Here is a 22,898-nt window from a genome sequence, read left to right on the forward strand (position 1 = left end):
CGGAAACAGAAGGACAGCAGCGCAGCCTCCCGGAGGGGAAGCCCGACTCGGTGCCCCAACAGGTTCGGCTCCACAGGCAGAGCCAGACCTTGGCTGCACCTTCCCCTTTCAGGTGGCTGAGGCTGGGGACGAAGAGAGAAAGAAACCAACCCGGGAATCTGGGAAGTCCGCGCGGCAGAAACAGAGGTCCATTTCACAACGCACAGTAGGTCTAACACTCCTGAGCGACTCTGAACTAACTGAGCCCGTGGCACTTAAAAACATCCAGACCCAGCCCAACCTGCGAGGACGCCGGAGAAGCCTCTCCCTCCAAGTGCGACCTGACTCTAGGAGAGCGAGCGGCCCTGGCACGAGGGACCAGCAGAGGCCGCAAAGGCCCCGCTGTACACGGCCGGCGCAGCGCACGTCCTCAGGGGCACCTCCCGACGAGGGCCCCGCACGCCACAACACAGGAAGCTCACCCCGCCCGCAAGGTTCCTCAGAATGAGGTGCAGAGAAAGCTGCTGTTTCAAGCCCGGGAATCATCTGGAAGGCACAACACCTGCGCCGTTACGGTGACACCACCAAGCTCCCAGACTGACCCCGCGGGGTGACCCAGCGTGCGGCACCACCGTCCAGCAGAGACCAAGAGCCAGTAAAAACCCATCCTTAGGAACTACCAGTCCATCACCAGCGAGCCACGGCTTCCAAATCGTGCGGCGACCCACAAGGCCCGCGCCCAACCACCGAGGCAGGGATGTGACAACAGAACTGAACGTCTGACCGTCTGCCCTGACCGGTGAGGATGTGAAGAACCATCCACTCCACGCTGGGATTCACCAGTCACCAGAGGGCAACGTGCTGGGCTGGGTTCACCAGCGGAGGAGGAGGCTGTCTGGTCTCCAGCACAACAGAAAGCGGCCCCTCGGGAGCGCTGAACCTTGGAGAGGCCACGAGCTGACTCCCAACGCGGCTCAAGGGCGGAGCGCCAAGTGGAGCAACGGATACTTAGAATCACTGCTAAACACTTCATGATCAGGAAGCCCTGAGGGTAAGTTCTGGAAAATAACTGCCAGGTACAGGAAAAATCCCACCCCATCTGCAAGTTCAATCTAGCCTTTACTTTCCTGATGTTACAGCTGAACGGCCTATTGGAGAACCTGCCGGGCAGCCTTGTCGGTGGTGATTTTGTAGCCAGAAGATCTCCAAGAGGAACCTTTGGAACTGAAATCCTAGGGTCAACCATCTCTGTTTATTCTCATAGCTCTATACATTCCCCTGGACAAGATTTACAAAACTGACTTTTTTCCTGCACTTCTGGCCTTGAAAATAGAGCAGTACGACCTACAGTCCGCCCTGTTGCTTCTACCGCCTATGAGAGAAAAGCTTATCACAAGCAAGCAGAGATACTATAAGCCTCAATGCTCACAGCTAAAAAAATTACATTCCAATTTAAAATCGAACTTTTCTTCCAAAACTGCTAGACATTACTTTGTTTTTATTCACAATTTTACAGTTACTTTGAAATTTTAAACAAGAGCATAATACTTTAAGGTATCAAGAGAGGCTTACGTTTTCTAAAAGTCTGAGAAATACTACTAGAGACCTTCAGTAACAGCATTATTCAAACATCCTAATTTTACTTGGACTTGAGTGACAGTAGGAGATGACCCCTTACACATGACACACACGCAGACCACAGAATGACCATCTAGAGAGAATGGATGAAACCACGAATCCCTCGGTGCTTTCAATAAAGAAAGAGGGAGGGAGAGAAGAAACCAAATGGAGAAAGGTCTGGTGGTGTTTTCATTTAACCCAGACCCCACTTAAGAACATCTTTCAAAGGTATGTACAGACGTTGCTGACCTTTCACAAATTCTGTGTGGACTCACTGAGCACCTTCGGGCAAGGCTTCCAGGTAATAAACATGACCATTCAGTTGCCACCTAGAGTGAACACATTAGTTCTCTAACCCTAAAACCTGTCACAGAATACAGCTTCAGCTCACTTCTAGCATCAAAATATTCTAAAAACACAACAAAAAAATGTCTTGGCAAAATAAGCAAATCAAAAAACAAAAGTCAACCCCAAACCTACTAACTCAAACTGAAATATCCGCTGTCACTGTTGCTTATGAACGTCACATTAAAACTCCCCAGACGACATCCACTGAAATCAACAAGAGCGCGCCCCTGGGCTGGTGGGGCCTAAGGAACTGCACGTATGGAGTTCTGGCGGATAAATCCTTGCGACTTCCCTGGTGGCCCAGTGGTTAAGACCTCCTCTACCGATGCAGGGGGTGCAGGTCTGACTCCTGGTCAGGGAGCTAAGGTCCCACATGCCTTGAGGCCATAAAACAGAAGCAATACTGTAACAAATTTAATAAAGACTTTAAAAACGGTGCACATCAAAAACATCTAGAAAAATAAAATTAAATAAAATTAAATAAATACATCAATCCACTGTGCCCTGGGCTCACCTCATCTCGGGAAGGAAGGTCCTCTTATAGGCATTCTCGATGCCCTGAAGGTAGGCGGAGGTGATCTTCATCTCATGTGGCTAAAAAGAAGCAGAGAAGTGTGATACGTCTGGACTTTCCTTTTTCCCGTGCTTACGGAAAATGTGAGACAATCAACGAACAGCTTTCCTAGAACGCGTCACGCTGGGTGCTCTAGGAACTGTGGGGTGATGGGAGGGGCTTCGGTACCAGTTAGAACAGTTCTCATTGCACCGCAGAGAGCACGGAAGCCTGCCCAGGTGAACGTATGGCATGACCTTTCTTCCACAGACTCTAAGAGGTGGACTTAGAACAGGATCAGGAAGAACCCCCTTTATAGTTACAGCCCCGCCTCCCGTTCTGGGCCGTGCCCGAGTGCAGGCGATGCAAGACAACACGCCACACGAGGGGACTGGGAGGGGCACTGGCCCACTTCCCCCCCGAGCCGCAGAGCCCGCCCCCGTGGCCCACCCCGCTTCTCTACCACTCACCCCCACCTCTCCCGCTTTTTCCATCTCCACTTCCCTTTCATACAACGTTTGCCAATTTCAGAAACATAAAGCTCCAATTATGAGTGGCAAGTTTCCATACTGAAAACCTCTCACGGTTTAGCAACGCTAAAGGCTAAGTTATCTGTCACCCTGTTTGATTTTCTTCATGGCATTTGCCTTTATCTCCCGTACTTCTTCCTTATTTCCCTGTTTACTATTAGTCTCCCCGCTAGAATATAAGAACACACATCTATTAATGACATAATGTTTCTTTGATAAAATGTCTCCTTTACTTAGACACAGTGGTAATTTTAGCCAGTGACAGTATTCATGGAATACTAGAAAAATAAAAATGTTCATAGCTCTAAGTTGTTCCTCAAGATGGTTTCTAAAATATTGCTATCCAGATATCAAAAGTTATCTAGAGAATTCTAAATATATATCTTCATATTTCTCAATAAACGTCACTCTAATAAGCAAAAGTGTTCAAAATTATTCCACTGAATGATAATTAAATACTTTTGACTTGCAGTTCCCTCCTTCCGCCACCTGATGGAATATTCTCCAAAGTCTACCTTACACATCACACTTAGGAGGAAACTCTCACACAGGTGCAGACTGGTAACCAACAGGGAGCCACAGGTGTCACGTGTGTTCACCACCAAATGAGCGAGGAGGGGGACCCACAGCCTCTTTCAGTTGCAGCAAAGACACCCAGAGCGTCTCTGCCACCCTGGCGAGGACCTGCCATCAGAGGCACTCACGGAGCACCCACGAGACTCCCAGCGCTAAGGACGGGCCCTGGGATGACAGATATACAGGCAAGCCTACCTTTTCATCACAATGTCAAAAAGAGCATTTCCTCCCAGGAAAAAATACTCCAGGTAGGAGGGATCTTTCCAAATAAGAACTAGTCAAAAGGGCAAAGACGGGCCTTGTTGACCTGCATCCTGCATCACACCTGCAGAGCCAACTTCAAATCGCAGGGTTTCTAGGCACCTGCCTGTCTCGACGCTCCTAAGAGTTAATGAACGCGTGTGGAGATCACTGCTCTACTGTTTTAGGGTCACTGAGTAGGAAAAAGAGGAAGACAGGCCCAACATATGGGAGTGGTAAACTGAAAGGGTATTAGAAATTATTTTCAACTTGTAGGAAACAACAGGGCATGAAAAGCCCATTAGAAAAACAGAAAGGGAAGTCCTGTCAGGAGATGCACCCATCCTCAGAGTGGCTCAGGCGACCCAGGGTCAGGGGACAGTGGCAGGATGGTACCAGGGACGGAGAGCACTGGAGGAGAGCAGTGAGCGGCCGGGGCCTCCTTCAGTCGCCCATCGCGCAAGTGCCCGCTCCCCCGGGGGGACCCATGTGCGTGCCCCCGTCCCTGTGGGGGCCATCAGGAATTCACAGTATCCCACTGTAAGTATCGGTGTGAAGCGCTGATCTATGTCAAACGTAACGAGGACACATAAAGAGACAGTGGTCTTGGACTTAAAGGCTGAGTTACGTTTCCCTTCTTCTGGATCCGGCTCTGGATCTCGGGAACGGGCACGTCGACGTAGATGACCACGTGAGGGGGCAGGTACTCGCAAATGGTGACCTTCTTCACCTCGTTGTAGTGGTCCACACCTGGCACAAGAGAGGCACCATCTGTCAGCCGATGGTCCACGGACAGCCCTCAGATGCACACTTCTCTTCAAATAAAAGGCCAAAGGTACACGCGGTTCTCAGAGCCACGTGTCGACCTGCGAACCATGTAACAGTCACGGCCGTTACCGCCAGCTGCACACACGTGAGGCTGGCACACGGCGACCGCAGCACTCACAGCCACCCTGCAGGGCAGGGCTTCTCATCTCTACAGACCAAAAGAGTCAGGCCAGAGAAATCAGGCAACTTATACCAACCCCGGGATTTGAGGCCCGGCCTAAGAGCTTTCTAAAGGCCAGACCTGAAGTGCGCCCGGCCACCCGGAGGGTGCAGCACCTTCCCAGCCTGCTGCCCCTCCGGGTCCTCCTCGCTGCTGGCCCCGTCGGCCCAGCTGGGTCCACTCTTCCTCTCCCACAGAGCTGAGCAGCCGGGCTGGCCAAGAGCGCGCCCGTGTCCAGGTCCGCCCAGCCCAGCAGGCTGCTCCGCTGCCCGCCACGGGCCTCCCTCCCGCGGGGCCCCCTCCAACCCCGACTTGCGCCCAAGGCTCTCCTTTTCCTTGACCTGCCTTCCCCGAACCATCCTTCAGATAAACAAATTCAAATCTAACCACATGCCTCCCGCACCTAAAACCCCTCAGGGGCTCCTCAGTACTTTCAGGAGGAACCTAAGCGTCCCGGCCAAGGTGCCCGTCCTGCTAGCGCGGCCCTGCCCGCCCCTCCGCCAGCACCCGGCCCCCTCCAAGCCGCACCAGCGCCTGCTGCCCTCAAAGCCCCTGTAGCGGCACCACCAACGGCTCAGCCAGCCTCACTCCTCAGGGACGCTGCCCACAACACCCCGTCTCCCGACGGGTCAGACACTCTCGACACGCTTCCTCTGCACCCGGGGACCACGCTGCGCAGCCAGCAAGTGCGCTCACTGCAACTACGCACCTAGGCTGCCTTCCCACCCCTCCCCCCAGGATGGCGCGGGCCTTGTCTCACCTAAGGCAGAGCCCGGCACACAGCGCGCACCCCAGAAAGGCTGGCCGGCCGGCCTCGAGGCTGTCGGAGTGTCTGTGTGACTCAGTGCCTGGCTCAGCAGCACGGGCTCTGGCTGCCCTCCGCACAGGCACCAGGACTGCGCAGACAGCAGGACGGGCCCGCAGACCAAGGGCGGCCCCCTCACCGCTCAGCCTCGGCTGGCTTCGGTCTCCCCATTCAGGAACCCACCGCTCGTACTCTGCGCTCCAGATCTAGCCACCTGCTGGATCCAGGCGACCAAGCTCACGGTGAAAATGCCCACAGGCTGAACGACAACACGGCCTTTCCACAGCCCTGTCCAGCACACGCCTAGCTCCAGACACCCCGGCCCCAACCGGACGGGCCCCCTCACTCCTCACGGCCAGGCTACTTCAGCCGGGTCCCCTCACTCCTCACGGCCAGGCTACTTCAGCCGGGCCCCTCACTCCTCACGGCCAGGCTACTTCAGCCGGGTCCCCTCACCCCTCACGGCCAGGCTACTTCAGCCAGGAGCCTTTGTTCTTGTCACTGGCCACTTGCCAGACTTTCAACAATCCCCCACCCCAGTGCTAGTGTCCCTAAAAGCACTAGACCCGCACGTGCAGGAGAGAAGGAAAGGACAAGAATGCTGCAGTCACGGGGGCCAGCAAAGAGGAGGGAGGGAGGCACGGGAACAGGACCGCTCAGTGAAGCTAGCCACGGGCCACAGAGCCACGTGGCTGTGCCACAAGGTGGCTGGAGAGCCAGGGAAGTTTCCTGGGAGGCTGTGTGGAGACTCGGCGTAAGCTGTGCGTTCAGGATCCAGTACACCACTGTGCTTTCACAGGGAGAGACGAATTTAGGAGGGAGAGAGGGTGGAAGGAATTGGTTTTTCCTGTGGAATGGCATTATTCATCTATTTAATGGATGTTCACAAAACGCATACTAACTGCAGGGTGAGTGTAGCAGGGCCTTTACCAAGTCACCCCATGCGCCCAGGAAGGCCAGCCTGCCGGCCAGACTCACACTGCTTCCGGATGAAGCCCTGTCGGTACATCGCCTCCACAAAGACAAAGTCACTGTAGACGGAGCGCTCCAGCACCACACCCTGCCCTGTGTAAAAACATGGAGACAAACATCAAAACTCAGGTAGTAATGAAAGCAACGAAAACTAGCCCTTTCATTTTAGAAAGGGAAAAACTTACTTACAATTCCATTTCCAAACCAAGTATTTTCAAAAGAACACACTTGCACTTCTACGTGGGAAATCATTTTCAAAACTACAATACTTTTTTGGTTTTGGCGATACAACGTTCTGTTTCATTCTTTCAGCCCTGACGAAAGCATCCGGCTACTAGAGAAAGGGATTTCGTTTTGGAACCATAGGTCCTGCCCCGTGCCCCCACCCCCCGTCCCTGTCCACTGCAACCCTGCCCCCATCCCAGATGCTCAGTAAGACCCCCCGGGCGTCCGCCCCACGCCCACCACCATGGATCTCAGAGAATCCATGATCTTATTGGAAAGCCAGAGCTTGCCTCATCAAATACCCTTTCAAAAAAGCTCTAATGAGCAGCAATCTAAAACGACTACATTTCAGAAAAGGGTTCAAGTGCAGGACACGCCCGACAGCTACCCAACCACAGATACTGCACCTGTGCTCAGCAGGTGCTCCAAGGCGTCCGCATACTGCAGGAGGCGACTGGCGTACAACCAGGACTGCAGGCGGTAGCTGTTGCCGTCATTACTTTTCGGGTCATCGTAAAACTTCTCCAAACTGCAGTTGCTGCTGAGCTGTATGTCCAGGGGTTTCCCATCCCCAGTGGTGCTGGCTGCATAATGGATCCCTGCCTCGGGAAAGTGCTTCAGGCCTGAGGAGAGAAACAACCGGACAAAACATGCTATGGGCACGGCGCATCCCACCAGCAAGCGGCGGAGATGCATCTGAACACCATTGCTGAGGCCGGTCGGCGAAGACCTGGGGAAAGTTACCCTGACACCTGTGTTCTTGGTGCGTGAAAGGGAGCACACGAGACACGGAAGACGACATGTCTGAAGCACATGTGCAAGGGCAGCATGAAGGTCCAGGGCTGCATGGCAGCATTTCCCACTGCACCGTCGTATGAACTCCTCCTGAGGAGAGCCTGAGCGTGGGTGCCCGCTGCATGCAACTAGGCTTCGGCTTGTCAAACACTAGAGAAAGGCACGGGGACGACACCGGCTCCAGAGTCGGGAAACGGGCTGGACGCCTGGCCCTACACAAAGCAGCCTGTGACCCAGCTTCTTACTGGGGTTGCCCGTCCGTAAGTGAGAGGAGATTGTCAGCCCTGTTCCACGGGCTGTTACGCAGTTCAAATGAGACTGCTCCTGTGAAAGTGCTCTGCTTACATGGTCAAGATAAAATCCCAATTCAAACTGACAACCAGCATGGACTTCTAAAATTTTCCAAATCTGAAAGACTAAAAACAGCTTTTTCAGTAAATATTTCAAAAGCGTAAAATACCTACCTCAGGCGCAGTTCTACCTGCTCAATATTAAAGCAAAATCCAACTCAGATAAGTAACTGTATATCTGAGAAAGTCGTGTCACTCTGCAGGACACAAGTTCATACCTAGCTTCTCTGCTATTTCCTTTGCAAGCCTGCCTTTCCCCGAACATATGTTGCCGTCCACAGTTATCACTTTGCTCTTTCCCGTCAGCTTTTTGGTCGTTCTTTCACCAAGCAGGTACGCCAGCGGGCCGTACTGCAGCTTGCACTGGACACTTGTGTGAATTCCTCCCTGAAAAACACACAGCAGACAACAGCACGTGAGCATTCTGGTCACCGCGGGCACCAGCAGCTATTAGGTAAATATAAATGCCAAGAAGACCCCTGGTGACAAAACACCGACCTCTGTATAACCTATCTGTTGAATTACTGCCTCTCAGCCCCACCCCCAACGTAAGTTCATAAAGACAGCGATTGCCTGCTTTGATCACTGCTAAATCCTCAGGGCCTGGAACAGGACACGCTTACCACGTTCAATAAAAATTGGATGGATGGATGGACGGACGGATGACAGAAAGGCAGGAAGGAGGGGGAGGGGGGGACAGGGCGGAAGGGGATAAGGAACATTTCTCTAGTGCAGGCTCCCGTCCTGAGCTCTGGAACGGGTTATCTCATGCCTTTAAACAGCTCCTGATGTCCTAGATGTCCTGAAAGTACCTGAAAGCTAACAGACCTAAAACTGAAATTCAGCATCCGCACCCCAAGCCCCAATCTGCTCCCCTCACAAGCTCCCTATCCACCATCCACCAAGCAGAACAGAGCAAAGCCACGAGTCACCTTTGATACCCTCCTCCTTCCTCCAACTCCATAATCACTCACAAAACCCTACTGATCCTAATCTGAAGTCTCTCGGGCCAGCGGCCCCTCCCCGCCCCCAGTGCACCGATTCTGCGACATCCTCACGTCTCTCGTCTGCAACGCAAATGCCTACTCTGTCTCCTGTCTCCGGTGTCCCAATCTACTCTCCACACTGAAACTCAAACAACCCCTATCCCTGAGAAACAAAAAAACCCACGGATCAGCAAGGGGAGGAGCTGGAATGACCCATGCAGTACCGCATTGGAGCTACAGACACAGCATGAACTCGTTTAGTGGACACAGAGAAGTACTTATAGACGTGGGCATGTACACAGGTTAGTACAGTACACTCCCTTGCTCTGTCTGCTGAGAGGACCTAGAAGCTCAAAGCTCCAAGATCAGTCACACGGAGTACCTAGGTCTTGGTTTCTAACGCCATTCTCCAGTAAAAGGAACAAGCGCTCCTCAGAGAAATGGCTCATTCTACGACTACCAGCTGGCCAGGCCAGGTAGTAAGGAAGTGCTCAACACACACCGTGAGGGGCAGGTTACAGGGACACAGGAGCCCCCTGAAAGAGCTCCCAATGGCCACAGCTGGAACGGTCTGAGCAACAAAGGAGAGCTGTACTGAACTTTACCCCCAAATTTAAAATAAATATACACAAGTCCATGCTGGTATAAAAAAATAAATGCAGAGAAGAGACAAACCTCCCATAAAGAAGAATTCCAAACAATTTATGTGGCTGCTCTGCCTTCGAGGAAGGGAGCCTAACCCCCCACTCCCTGTGTGCACGCAGTGACTCCCCTCTAAAGAGGACACGATGGAAAGGGGGAAGCAAGGGTAGCTTCACAGCAGAGACACTACCGCCACCTCAGCCAGGTGACGAAGGTCCTCAGTGGTAAGTCATGCTCACAGTGTACCTTTCATATTATGTGATGAGAACAGCACTTTGCCTCTGTGCTTTTCCTCCTAAGAACACACAGCCCCAGTCAAGTCACGAGAAATATCAGACGGGTCCCACTGAGGGACAAACTACCCACACAGTACTGCTCAGAACTGCCAAGGTTAACAGAAACAAGGAGAATCTGAGAAGCCACTGCAACCAAGAGAAGCAAACAGGAGGAATGATTCATATCAAAACACTCACGGAGTAACACCTGCAACAACAACAACTGGACCCAACCGAAGGTCCCTCGACAGGAGACAAGGGGAGTAAACGGCAGGATGTTCTCTACATATTCCAAAACTCTCAAATCCCAACAACTGCGAATACCCAATTTACTCAGTTGCAACTGTGTGTCATTCACTCATTCATTTATTCATTCGGTAACTGTTCATTAGATTCCCATACTATGCAGTCTTTTTTCTAGACGATGGGGATAGAGCAGTGAGCCAAAAAATTCCACAGGATAACAAAAGAAGTAATTATACGGCATATTAAGTAAGTGCTGTGAAGGGGAGGACGGTTTACGGGATGGGATGTACGTTAAAACGGGTGGTCACGGAACCCTCGCAGAAAGAGTGACATTTGAACCGAGACTGGACGGCAGTGAGGGAACTGGCCACGTGGCTACCTGGAAGAGGGTCTCCCTCTCGGGCAGGGGGAACAGTAAGCGCCCACGCCCTGAGGCAATGTCAGCAAGGCCAGTGTAGCTGGTGCCAAGTGGACTGGGTGCGGGAAGAGTAGCAGATGAGATAAGTGACGGGGTGTTAATCATATTGGTACCTTGCACCCAAGAAATTAATCACTCTCTCCTCCAGGTTACCTCTGAGCCATGTGCAAACTGTCTCCCATCTGTGTCCCCAACTTGAATCTACCTCGGATGTGGCACAGAGCAGGTGCACAGTGATATGTGAATAAAGCAATCAACTCTTCCCCGACTTCAAATCTTTAGAAAGTGCTTTTTTACGGTTATGACAGTTTTTCTATTACTTCCCATCCTCAGTCCCATTCTTCTGCTCTCTGGAATCACAGGGAATAAGTGATCTTTCACGACACATTTCCAATTCCCTCAATTATTCCAAGTATCAAGCTGTATACCCTTTTCATCTTATTCATTTTTCTCTGGACCTACTGAAGGCCATCTACATCCCCTGTAGGGAGTAGCGTCCAGAGGTGAACACAGTTTTACAGGTGGGTCCATCTAGTGTGTGCCCGGCAGCCCCCTCTACTCTGGGGCCCTCACTGTCACTAATGCAGGGAAGTACGCTGGGTGTTATAGACAATCACCTTTCCCTCTTTCATTCTTTCTCTCTTTCTTCTACTTTGCAGCCCGAGTTATCTCCTGAAAACATTTATATGACTTTTTAATAAGGTTACTGTACTGTTCTGTTCAAAATCCTTTGCTCATCAAAATCCTGAGCACAGAGGTCAAGTCCCTTTACAGTTCGACACCAACGTTGCTCCAGCCACTAGTATCCAAAGGAGCTATGTACAGTCTCTGTCATAAAATACTTTTCCTAAGGTTTCCAGCCACAGTTCATTTGCTTGTCTTGTTGAATCCGCGTACGACGTCATTCCACTGTCTCAACGTCACATCGCCCCTTACCTGGCCCTTGACAGCGCCGCCACATGAATTAATGAATGCATGAGCGCCCCCAGGCTCTCGGGGCTCGCCCACACCAGCTCATTCGCCTATCGCACAATCGCACTGGGTAATAATATCTGCAACCTGGCCTCCCCGAGGAGGGCGGCCAGGCCGCCTATTCCCCTCCGGGCCCCACGTTCTGCTCGGAGCTGAGAGAAAACGACCTGGAGAAGCTCGCGGCGGCCCTTCCGAGGCCTACCCTCGCGACTCAGGACCAAACTCTCCAGGGGACAGTAGGATCCCCCCCGAGAATGACGCTGGGAGGCCCGGGGAGGTGAGGAAGGGGCGGCGCCAGGAGGACAAGCCAGGTCCCACCCGCGGCCTCCGCCCGCCGCCGCCTCACCACGCGCTGGACGACCGCCGCGAGGCCCCGAGAGGTCGCGGACACGGGGACCAGTCTCAGCAGCCTCAAGGCCATGGCTCTGCTGTCAGCACCGGCTCAAGGACCCGAGGGGACGCAGTCGCGACAGGGCCCCTCCCGCGACCGGCGCGCCACAGTGACGTCACTGCCGGGATGCCCGCGCCGCGCCTGTCGGGAACTTCCGGACGGCGGACGCAGGCGCGCAGAGCGCAGCCGGGGCTGATTAACCTCGGGTCTCCCTTGGCGTCCGCGTCCTCTGGACCTTGTAGTGCCCGCCCGCCGCCAGGGCTCAAAGGGGAGGGGCTCCCGCCGCCCGGGCTCCAAGGGGAGGCCTGCCCACTGCCCGGTTTTGAGGACGCGCAGTGCGGGGAGCCGAGGCCGCCCCAGACCTCGTAGTTACTGCTGCAGCACATCCCGCGTCCAGGACGCTCCCCACCCTCCCAAACTCCCTAGACCGGCAGGTGCGGACTTCAAAACCACCTCCTTGAAAGTGTCTCCATAGCTCGCAAACCACCCGAGGCTAGGAAGGCGGCCTGGGGCTAGGGGCGGGGGGTGAAAGGAGGGCCGGCGTGAGAGCGACCCAGCACGAGCGCGGGCGTCCGAGAGGCTCTGAAGGAGGACCGTAGACTGACCTTCCCGACCCACGGCGCTTGTCCAGCAGGGCCGGCCTGGCTGAGGTCCGCGCATCCTCCGCCTCCCCAGGGCCCATCTCCCCGCCTGGCTCATGACTCCAGGTCTAAGAGGTCTCATACCCCTTGGCGGGCCTGGTGTTGTCAACACCTTGAGTAACATGCAAGCAAAAGCTGTCCTCATTCCCCTGTTAAAACCTCAATGATCCAATGACCGGGGGCCTCAGTTCCTTTCAGGTTAGAAGGTGACTTTAATGTGAGCTTTCTTACCTACCAGGCTGCCGTTTGAAAAGGCTTTAAGATCCTCACTCTCCTACGCGGGCTTATTGTTTTTAACACCCTAACTTTTCTTTTGTTTAAATTTCATTTGGTTTTCAACTTTTCAGAATGATCATGGAGTTGTAAAAACGAAGGTCCTTTCAATGGCTGTTTCTCTAACAAGAGAATCCCTGCTTGTCCAGAATACAGATTCCTAGTCCCCAGTGCCAGAGGGTCTGATTTAGACGATCTGGGATGGGCCCTAAAATGTGTTTAACAAGCTTCCAGCTAATTCTGATGTCAATGAGCCACATCGAGAGAATAGTGTTCTGCACCCTGCATTGTCCGGCAGCATGGGCCACTTCCAGATCCTACACCACTGTGCCCCCAGCCCCAAGCAAAGCTCCTAACACATCACAGGTGCACCTCAAATACAGCTGGGTGAGCAGGCGTGACCAGGCAGCCCTAAGTCATCCAGCCCTGTGGAATCACCGCTTATCACCCAAGGCTTGGCTCTACATTCTGATGTGTCTGAGAAGCTCCGTGTCCTTGCCAGCGCGTCTGAGAAGTCCGGGGGGGTTAGGGTGGGGACACCTCCCTGTCAGACTCTCTGGCCTTGTGTCACTGTCCACACCATTTGCATCTTCCCTCCAGCACTCCGGTTGTCTTTCCTGCTTCACCCCAAGCAAACACACATCCTTCATCTCACTTCCCAAGACAAAGTTCTGTGTTTAACAACTTTTACTGATGCCCTAGCGAAAAAGGGAGAGCGATCCCAGTAGGAAACAAAATAACCTTAAATTAAATACTGGACATCACTGTCCTGGGACTAGGGAAAGAATTCTTCGGCTTGACACCAAGTGCATAATACAAAAAAGGAAAAATTGGTAAATTGGACCTCATCAAAATTTTTTAAAAGTTTTGCTCTGTGAGAAACCCTTAGAGGATGAAAAAGCAACTGTGGGGATGGGGGTGGAGGTGGACACCTGCAAACCACAGGTGTGACCAGGCACTTGCATCTAGAACACATAAAGAAATCTCAGAACTGAACAGTAAGAAGTAATCCAATTAAAAAGTGGGCAAAAGACATGAACAGACATTTCATTGAAGAGGTTATACACATAGCCAATAAGCACATGAAAAGATGTTCAACGTGATCAGCCATTAGAAAAATGTAAATTAAATCCACAATGAGATACCACTTCACACTTATCAGAAAGGCCAAATGAAAAACATAGTGATAACACCAAATGGTGGAGAAGATGAAGAGAAGCTAGTTCACGCATACACTGCTAGTAAGAATGTGAGAAGGTACAGCCGCTCTGCTAAAGAGCAGTTTAGCAGTTTCCAAATTGGAAAAGGTGTAAAACTAAAAATGAACTGTAATACAGCCTAGCAATCACAGTCTTAAACATTAACCCCAGAGAAATGAAAATTTAGGTTCACAGAGAAACTCGAATGAACGTTCGTAGCAGCTTCATTCCTAGCAGCTAAAAACTGAGAACCACCCACCTGTTCTTCAAAGGTGAACAGCTAAACAAAGTGTGGTCCATCCATACCACGGAACACTGCTCGGCTAGAAAAACCAATGGACTGTTGATACAGGCAACAGCCTGGACCCCTGGAGAGAATTATGTTGAGTGAAGAGAGTCCATCTCAGAAGATTACATACAATGTAATTCTGCTTAAGTAACATCCCTGAAATAACAAAATTATATAGAGATGGAGAACAGATTAGTGGTCACCAGAGGCTAGGGAATGGGGGGTTGTGATGGAAACGTTCCATATCTTGATGGTGGTGGTCCACGAAGCTACACAGCTGACAAAACAGCATAGAGCTACAAGCGTATCTGCGTGCATGTGCACGCGCACACACACAGGTGCACGCACATAGGTGAATGCATGTATAACTGGTAGAATCTAAGTTCCACGGATTGCATCAAAGTCAGTGTCCCAGTGTGGAGGCTACCATCATGTAGGACAGTGTCATCGGGGAAGACAGGGTGAAGGGTGCACAGAACCTCCCTCCATCTTTCTTTGAAACTTCCTGTAAATCTGTAATTGTTTCAAGAAGAAAGTTTAAAACATTGTGTTCTATGTACCAGCAACAAGAGAGATAAAAATTTTTAATTTTAACTTTAAAAATTTAAAAGAAAGGATGCCATTTGTGTTAGAATTTTGTTTAAAAAACCCCAAAAACTCAAATCCCCAGAAACATGTGAAAGAGCCCTACACTGAAAACCACAAAAGTATATCAAGAAATTGAAGGACTTGCAAATGAAGAGAGGATTTGCCGTATTCTTGGATTAGAAGTCTCAAAATTGTAGAGGACAGTTACCTCCAAATTGATCTATAGATTTAATAGAATCCCAATAAAAAGCCCCCCAAGTTTTCTTTTGTTGAACTTGACAAGCTGATTCTAAACTGTATCTCCCCCAACCCCCATTGGGAAGGACTAAGAATAACCAAGGCGACCTTGAAGAAAAAGAACGAGGACAGAGGATTTACTGCCAGGTATCAAGATATATGAGGAAGCTGTAGTAATTACAACAGCATGGTATTAGTGCAGGAATAGACAAACAGACCAATGGGACAGAATGAGGAGTACAAAAAGAGATAAGGGTAGATAGATAGATAGATAGGTATTTGGTTTATGAAAAGAGTGAGGTTGCGGAGGGGAAAGCATGGTCTTTTCAATAAATAGTGGGTTCTTGTCAATTTCATATCCCTATAGAAAAGAATTAATGTTGACCCATATCTCATACCATAAATAAAAATCAGTTTTGGATGGACTGAATCTAAACATGAAAGGTAAGACAACAAAGCTTCTGGAATTAAACAGGAGAATATCTTCATGATCTTGGAGGCAAACAGATGGAAAATAAAGGGCTAACTATAAACGGGGAAAATGAACAAATTGGACATCAAAATAAAAACCTTCTCTTCATCAAAAGACACCATTAAGAGAATGAAAGGCAAGCCCAGACACTAGGGCAGTTTTGCAGTAAATATAACCAACAGAGGGCATGGACCCAGAATATGTAAGAACTCCTGCATGTTAAAAAGAAAAAGTGACTCAATATAAAAATAGGCAAAAGACCTGATTGCAAGAGCCCTCCAGAAAGGGCACATCCGGAAGGACATTAAACCACTAAACTTACAGAAGTGCCCAGCAGCCTTGGTCATTGGAAATGCGAGTTAAGGTTGCAGAGAGAACTTCTTCTGCAACCCCAGAAGAAAGGCAAATAGAGAAGGCTTAGCGTGCCAAGTGTCGGTAAGGATATGCAGCTACTGGAATTCTCACGCACCCGCTTGGGGAAACAGTCTTGCTGTTTCTATGAAGCCTGATCATACGTGAATCTTTTGTTGCAGGAACTGTAGGCGTAGCCTTTATGTACGTAGGTCTGGCCTAGCACACGGCTCACAAAACTGTATGTACATTCATGAAAAGACACAAATCAGTTATTTATAGCGGCGCTATCCGTAATAGGCAGTACCCATAATTCTATCCCCAACAGTAAAATGCATAAACGTGTTGTGATGTATTTGTACTGTGGGACATTACACATTAGGTGCATGTATTATTGCTACATGCAGAAACATTGAGGATTCACTCAAACATCATAATGAACGCAAGAAGTCAAATGTAAAATCATCCTTCATGGTTTTATTCATAAAAACGTCAAAAAGTAGTATCTGGTGCTAGAAGTCTGGATAGTGGAAATCTTGGGGACGGGCCGTGAGGGTAGCTTCTGACTCTTGATCTGGGTGCTGGTGACATAAGTGTGGTTCTTTTGTGAAACCAAATCCGGATGAAGACTTATTATTTATTCACAGTCCTGTGGGTTTGCTAAATTTCATTTTAAAATTTACTTTAAAAAACCTAAGGTGGGGGCTTCCCTGGTGGTGCAGTGGTTGAGAGTCCGCCTGCCGATGCAGGGGACACGGGTTCGTGCCCCGGTCCGGGAAGATCCCACATGCCGCAGAGCGGCTGGGCCCGTGAGCCATGGCCGCTGAGCCTGCGCGTCTGGAGCCTGTGCTCTGCAAGTGGCCACGTACCACAAAAAAAAAAAAAAAAAAACCTAAGGTGGGAATTCCCTAGTGGTCCAGTGGTTAGGACTCTGCACTTTCACTGCTGAGGGTGCGGGTTCGATTCCTGGTGGGGGAACTAACATCCTGCAAGCTGCGTGGCACAGCCAGAAATAAACTAATTAATTACATAAATTGTCACTATTAAAGAAAGTAAAGTGTCCTATACGGTGTTGTTTTTATTATCACCACAGATTAGACTACAGGACATTTAACTGTGCTACTGTGAAAGTTGACCTAAGTCCAGAGCCTTTTTCAGAGCATCCTTGAATTCTTTGTTCCTCAGACAGTAGATCAAGGGGTTGATGACTGGGGTGAGGACAGTGTAAACAGCAGAGATGAGCTTGTTGGAGCTCCGGGAATCCATGGCCTGGGGCCAGACGTACATGAATATCAAGGCCATGTAGAAGGTGGTGACCGTGTGGGAGGTGCGGGTGGAGAAGGCTCGCCGATGGCCGTGGCCGAGGGGACGCGCGGGACGGCCAGGGTGATGTGTCCATAGGAAAGCATGGTGGCCACGAGCGGGAACACCAGGATGTTGAAGGTCAGGACGAAGCCGACCAGCTCGGTGGTCGAGAAGTCGTGCAGGCCAGCTTGGGGATGGGGAGATGTCACAGAAGATGTGCTTCAGGACATTGGAGCCACAGAACGTGGTGCTGGAGCTAGAGTAGACCTTGATCACAGAGATGGTGAAGCCATTCACGAAGGCGAAGGCCACCAGCTGGACGCACAGCCCCATGGTCATGATGGCTTGGTAGCCGTCGCAGGCCATGGAGGCCAGGAGCACACGCCCGGTGCACACCAGGAAGCTGAAGACGTAGAGCTGAGTCATGCAGCCAACGAAGGAGATGCGTCCCCGCTGCATGAGGAAGCCGTCCGGCATCTTAGGGATGGTGTCAGACACGTACCAGATCTCCAGGGACGACAGGATGCCCGGAAAGTAGTGCATGGGCCTGTGGAGGGAGGAGCTGCCCCAGATGGTGAGGATGACGGCCAGGTTCTCCACCAGCACGAAGAGGGAGGCAGCCGGGGCCGTGAGGAAGCCCACCAGCATGAAGGCGCCGACCTCGGTCACGTTCTCCCCTCATCCTTCTGTGTGGGGAGCCCAGGGCTGCAAACCAGCTTCGTGCCAGATGAGGGCCAAGGACAGCTGGGGAAGAAAGCACAGCTCGGCCTGGGGGTGAATTTTGGCCCAAGGAGGGGACAGCTGGCTCCTGGAGCAGCAGGGGAGCAGAAAGTGTCTCCAAGTTAAGCTTTTACCACTGAACATGGCAGCTCTAGGTCTCCTGGTGACCCGTGGGCCTCCAGAACACGCTGCCCTTTTTCTCCCCCAGGCAATCTTGAAAGCATCTAATTGCTCCTATAACCCAGACTTTCCCAAGGAATCTAACAACAATAGGGATGCACAGCCCTTTGCCACAGGGTCATCTACACTAGTAGGTGCTTGGCCTTTCACCTGGTTTCAGAGATGACTGTACAAGAGGAAGGGACACCAGGAGGGCTCATGGGATGCTGGGGTGTGTGGCAGCCAGCTTAACCAGACCCCAGACCCATGCGGTCCCTCCACAGGGCTGGGGGTCTGCAGGAGCAGAAGCAGCCTCCCAGGCCAAGAGGGGAGAGTGGTCACGTGTCTGTCTTTGCACCATGTCAAGGCCCCCTTAAAATATGGTAAAGGAACAAAAAGATAAAACCCCATAACATCAAAAAGATCTGGAGGGAGTATCAGCAAGGGGAGGTGTCAACACGATCCTGGAGGAGAGAAAACAGAAGGCAGAGGGTGGCTGGGCAGCAGAGGGGAGGAGTCCAGAACATTCTCGAGGGACCTGTCGCTGAGGGAGAGGCCACCTGTCCAGCACGTGACGGGGTGATGGGGGAGTGAAGGGGGCATGAAAACAGGGCTCCTACATGCAGTGTTTCCAGAGCAGTCCGGTGGCCGCGCCGGCACGCTCTCTCCATCCTGCAGGTGGGTCCCCCAGAGCCAGCCTCAATGCCATAAAGGCGCACCCAGCCCTTATCAAGTGTCAGGTGTGTCCACATAAACCCCCCCTGTAACCCTCACCACGGCCCTGGGAGAACAAGGCTCACATTCTTCAGATGAAAATCTGAGGCTCACAGTGGAAAGTGCAACGACTTACCCAAGGTCGTGGCAGCACCAGTGCACACCGGGTCCTCAAACACCAGGGCTGGGGCTCTTCCCGAGGGATGGCAACAAGAGAAAAAAGTGAACCCATTTGGGTGTGGGCTAGAAATTTGGAATTGTTAAGATGGACAGTTAGAGTTTCTGGTTGCCCCCTGACACTATTCTAACAGGCTATAAAATGAAAGTTCACAAAATAAACAGTATTGGCCAGAAGAAAAGGCAAAGATTTACGCAGCGGTTCTTTTTTTTTTTTTTTTTTTTTTTTGCGGTACGCGGGCCTCTCACTGCTGTGGCCTCTCCCCTTGCGGAGCACAGGCTCCGGACACGCAGGCTCAGCGGCCATGGCTCACGGGCCCAGCCGCTCCGCGGCACGTGGGATCTTCCCGGACCGGGGCACGAACCCGAGTCCGCTGCATCGGCAGGCGGACTCCCAACAACTGCGCCACCAGGGAAGCCCAGTGGTTCTTTTTATAGCTTCATTTTACAGATGAGGAAAATGACACACCAAGAGCCTAGGCGATTCCTAAAGGCAGTCGGTCATGCAATGGTCAGTGTTAGAGCCTCAAAGTCACCACTTTCCGAGAACACTGACAAGTGAAGACAGAAACCTCAACATCACGACAATATAAACACAAGAATTGTTCGGGTTGCTTCAGAGAAAGCCAGTGGCCTCAGATGCTTCAGCAGCACGAATCTTCCCTTTATACCAGGAGCAGAGCTTCCTCATGTTTTGTAAACTGTCACAGGGCATGGGAATTTCTTCCCAATTCATTTCACAAAGTGGCAAATTCCTTTGCACAAAAGGAGAACTCTATGCCAATTTTCTTTTTTTTCTTTTTACTATAGTTACAAAAATCAGATAAAAAGCCAGCAAGTAGCACCCAGCAGCACATGAGGAGGGCACACGCTGCAGACAAGCCAGCGTGCCGCCGCTCGGAGTGCAGGGCGGCTGCCAGGCTGGCAAAGTGACCAAAATGATCACACGGGAGCCCAGCTGCTGTGGAAAGGCTTAGATTAAAAACCATTCCAAACTTGTTATACATTTGTCATCCCCAAATAAGGGGTTTATTTTCATATATAAATAATCTCTGACTCAACATAGAAAACAAACTTACGGTTACAAATGCGGAAAGGGGGGTGATAAATTAGGAGTTTGGGATTAACAGATACACACTACTATATATAAAATAGGCAAACAACAAGGACTTACTGTACAGCACAGGGAACTCTACTCAATATCTTGTAATAACCTCTAATGGAAAAGAATGAAAAAGAATAGATATATATACACATTATATATATTTATCTGAATCACTTTGCTGTACACCTGAAACTAACACAACATTGTAAATCAACTAGACTCCAATAAAAATTTAGAACCAAAAAAATCTCAGTACCATTTGTTGTAGATTCTTTTAGCAATGGCTTCTGATAAATCATGACATCAGGTAAAAAAAATAATAATAATCTCTTAACCAACAGCCTGTAACATCCCTGTGGTTGACACCAGCATCACTCCCGTCCCACTGAGATCAGGATGAAGATGAATCTTCTTCTTAACCACCACTACACAACAACACTGCCCTCTGCTACCTACTACAAAAAGGAGAAAGTAGACAAAATTATCATTATTTCCAGATAACATGGCTTTTATTTATTTTATTTTTTTAACATCTTTATTGGAGTATAACTGCTTTACAATGGTGTGTTAGTTTCTCCTGTATAACGAAGGGAATCAGCTATACATATACATATATCCCCATATCCCCTCCCTCTTGTGTCTCCCTCCCAGCCTCCCTATCCAATAACATGGCTTTTAACTTAGAAAATCCAGAACCTTATTATAATTAAGGGATTTCAAAACCGATATTATAACTGTCTTCCTATATCCAGCAATTAATAACAAAGACGTTCCTTGATGAGAAAAATATATTGTAAAGCTATCAATATTTCCAAATGGATTTTAAAATTTAATTTGATTATAGTTGAAATCTCACCAAATTTTATTTTTCTTAAAACAGAATGAAGGGCTTCTCTGGTGGCACAGTGGATAAGAATCCGCCTGCCAGTGCAGGGGACACGGGTTCGAGCCCTGGTCCGGGAAGATCCCACATGCCACAGAGCAACTAAGCCCGTGCACCACAACTACTGAGCCTGCGCTCTAGAGCCAGCAAGCTACAACTACTGAGCCCGCGTGCCACAACTACTGAGCCCGTGCGCCTGGAGCCCGCGCTCTGCAACAAGAGAAGCCACCGCAATGAGAAGCCCGCGTACCACAACAGAGTAGCTCCCGCTCACCGCAGCTAGAGAAAGCCGTGCACAGCAAGAAGACCCAACACAGCCAAAAATAAAAACAAATAAATTAATTTAAAAGAACAGAATGAAATAATTCTTAAAATCATCTGCAAGTATGAACAGACGGGAATAGCAAATAAAATTCATGAAAAAGAAAGGAGAGGATTAATGAAGTGGACTGGCTATTTTGGAGATAAGAAAATACAATAAAATGCAACTAATAGTTTAATAAAATAAATGTTAAAAATAACGAGTACTGCCATTTAGTCAATGGGCCAGTGTGGAAACAGTGCAGAAGTCCTAAATCAGAGCTCATGGGATATAATTAGTGAGGAAAGCGTGGATTGCTTAATAAGTGATGCCAAGGTCGTAGGTTAAATATTTGTTAAAAAACGAAATGACTCTTTTCTCTGTATGTTACATCAGAAAGCAAACTTCCGCTGGATAAAGCATCAGTACTTGCAGCCCAGCAGTCCCAGCCTCCTTGTCCACGGACATCAGTGGAGCAGAGAGCATGGCCGGCAAGCGTGGAGGCATAATCCACTCGCCAGGGGCCTGCCTGCTCCTCGGTTTCCTTTGGGCTTTGGTTGTTAGAGAATAAGTGAAAGATTTAGATGAGCAACATTTTAAGAATACCTGGGGGGCAGGTTTCATGGCGGGGCAGAGGGAGAATTTAAATGAAGCCTGAGCAACGCTGCAGGTCCCTCCCAGACACCATTGAGTTATTACGACCCTTTTTATCCTACACGTTTTATAACAGAAAACTCTTTACACCCCTCACTTTTTTTTTTTTTTTTTTACAGTGTGCGGGCCTCTCACTGCTGTGGCCTCTCCCGTTGCAGAGCACAGGCTCCGGACGCGCAGGCCCAGTGGCCGTGGCTCACAGGCCCAGCCGCTCCGCGGCATGTGGGATCTTCCCGGACCAGGGCACGAACCCGCGAACCCTGCATCGGCAGGCGGACTCTCAACCACTACGCCACCAGGGAAGCCCTACACCCTCACTTTGATCATCGTTTTGGAAAATCAGCACATTCCACACAGAAGCACAGATTTCTTGCTTCTCCTGAACAGTTGGAAGGGCTGGGGCAGCTTCCATGTCCCCGTGCACCCGGAAGGGCTGGACCCTTGGGCAGGGCGAGAATGGCCCTCTCAGCGGGCAGCACCTGCAGCTCCTTTGTGGTCTGACTCCAGCTGTGGGGTGCGGGGCTCCTGCCTCAGAGCCGAGCCACCCCTGCAGCTCTGCTCACGCCCCGCAACCAGTCTCCTTGGGCACATGCTTCCCGCCCTCTCTCCTCCGGGCTCTCCTGTTTGCCCCTGTCTCCGCTGAGTCCCCAGACGTCCCCCCGACTTGGCATCTCTGTCACGCCTGGACCCCTCTCGTCCATCAATGCTCACGGGCAGCCATGGTCTGGGTTCCTGCCCCCTTGGCCCGCAGCCACCTGGCTTCTGTCCCCACGCGCCGCGGACCGGTGGCCCCCCAGATGCCAGTAACCAGCCCTTCCCTAATTTCTGGGGGATGTTTCGTTCCGTCTCCACTCGCCTCGCCTCCGCATTTGGTGCTGTGGCCCCAGCCTTCTGCTCTCACTGTCCACACTCAGCAAAG

The 22,898-nt window shown here is 50.6% G+C and overlaps 2 protein-coding genes across 2 annotated transcripts in view; both read right to left on the reverse strand.

Moving 5' to 3' along the window:
- NDUFA10 (NADH:ubiquinone oxidoreductase subunit A10) overlaps positions 1-12,029 on the reverse strand; it is a 49,219-nt gene extending 37,190 nt beyond the window's left edge. The window contains exons 1-6 of the mRNA XM_079924776.1: positions 11,867-12,029; positions 8,200-8,368; positions 7,244-7,459; positions 6,618-6,704; positions 4,475-4,596; positions 2,462-2,541 (exon numbers count right to left, since the gene is read on the reverse strand). Of these exons, the coding sequence (XP_079780902.1) occupies positions 2,462-2,541; positions 4,475-4,596; positions 6,618-6,704; positions 7,244-7,459; positions 8,200-8,368; positions 11,867-11,941 (749 nt within the window). The 5' untranslated portion in view covers positions 11,942-12,029. The remainder of the gene's footprint in view (positions 1-2,461; positions 2,542-4,474; positions 4,597-6,617; positions 6,705-7,243; positions 7,460-8,199; positions 8,369-11,866) is intronic.
- A 4,775-nt stretch (positions 12,030-16,804) lies between these two features.
- On the reverse strand, positions 16,805-17,914 carry LOC307187859 (olfactory receptor 6B2-like; the record flags this gene model as incomplete). The annotated part of the gene is given in 4 exon segments (XM_079924381.1): positions 16,805-17,310; positions 17,313-17,444; positions 17,447-17,458; positions 17,461-17,914. Coding segments are annotated over 4 exon segments (828 nt in total). The 3' UTR covers positions 16,805-17,080.
- Between the last annotated feature and the right edge of the window lie 4,984 nt (positions 17,915-22,898).

Source organism: Stenella coeruleoalba (genome assembly GCF_951394435.1).
Source record: "Stenella coeruleoalba genome assembly, chromosome: 6".
NCBI lineage: Eukaryota > Metazoa > Chordata > Mammalia > Artiodactyla > Delphinidae > Stenella > Stenella coeruleoalba.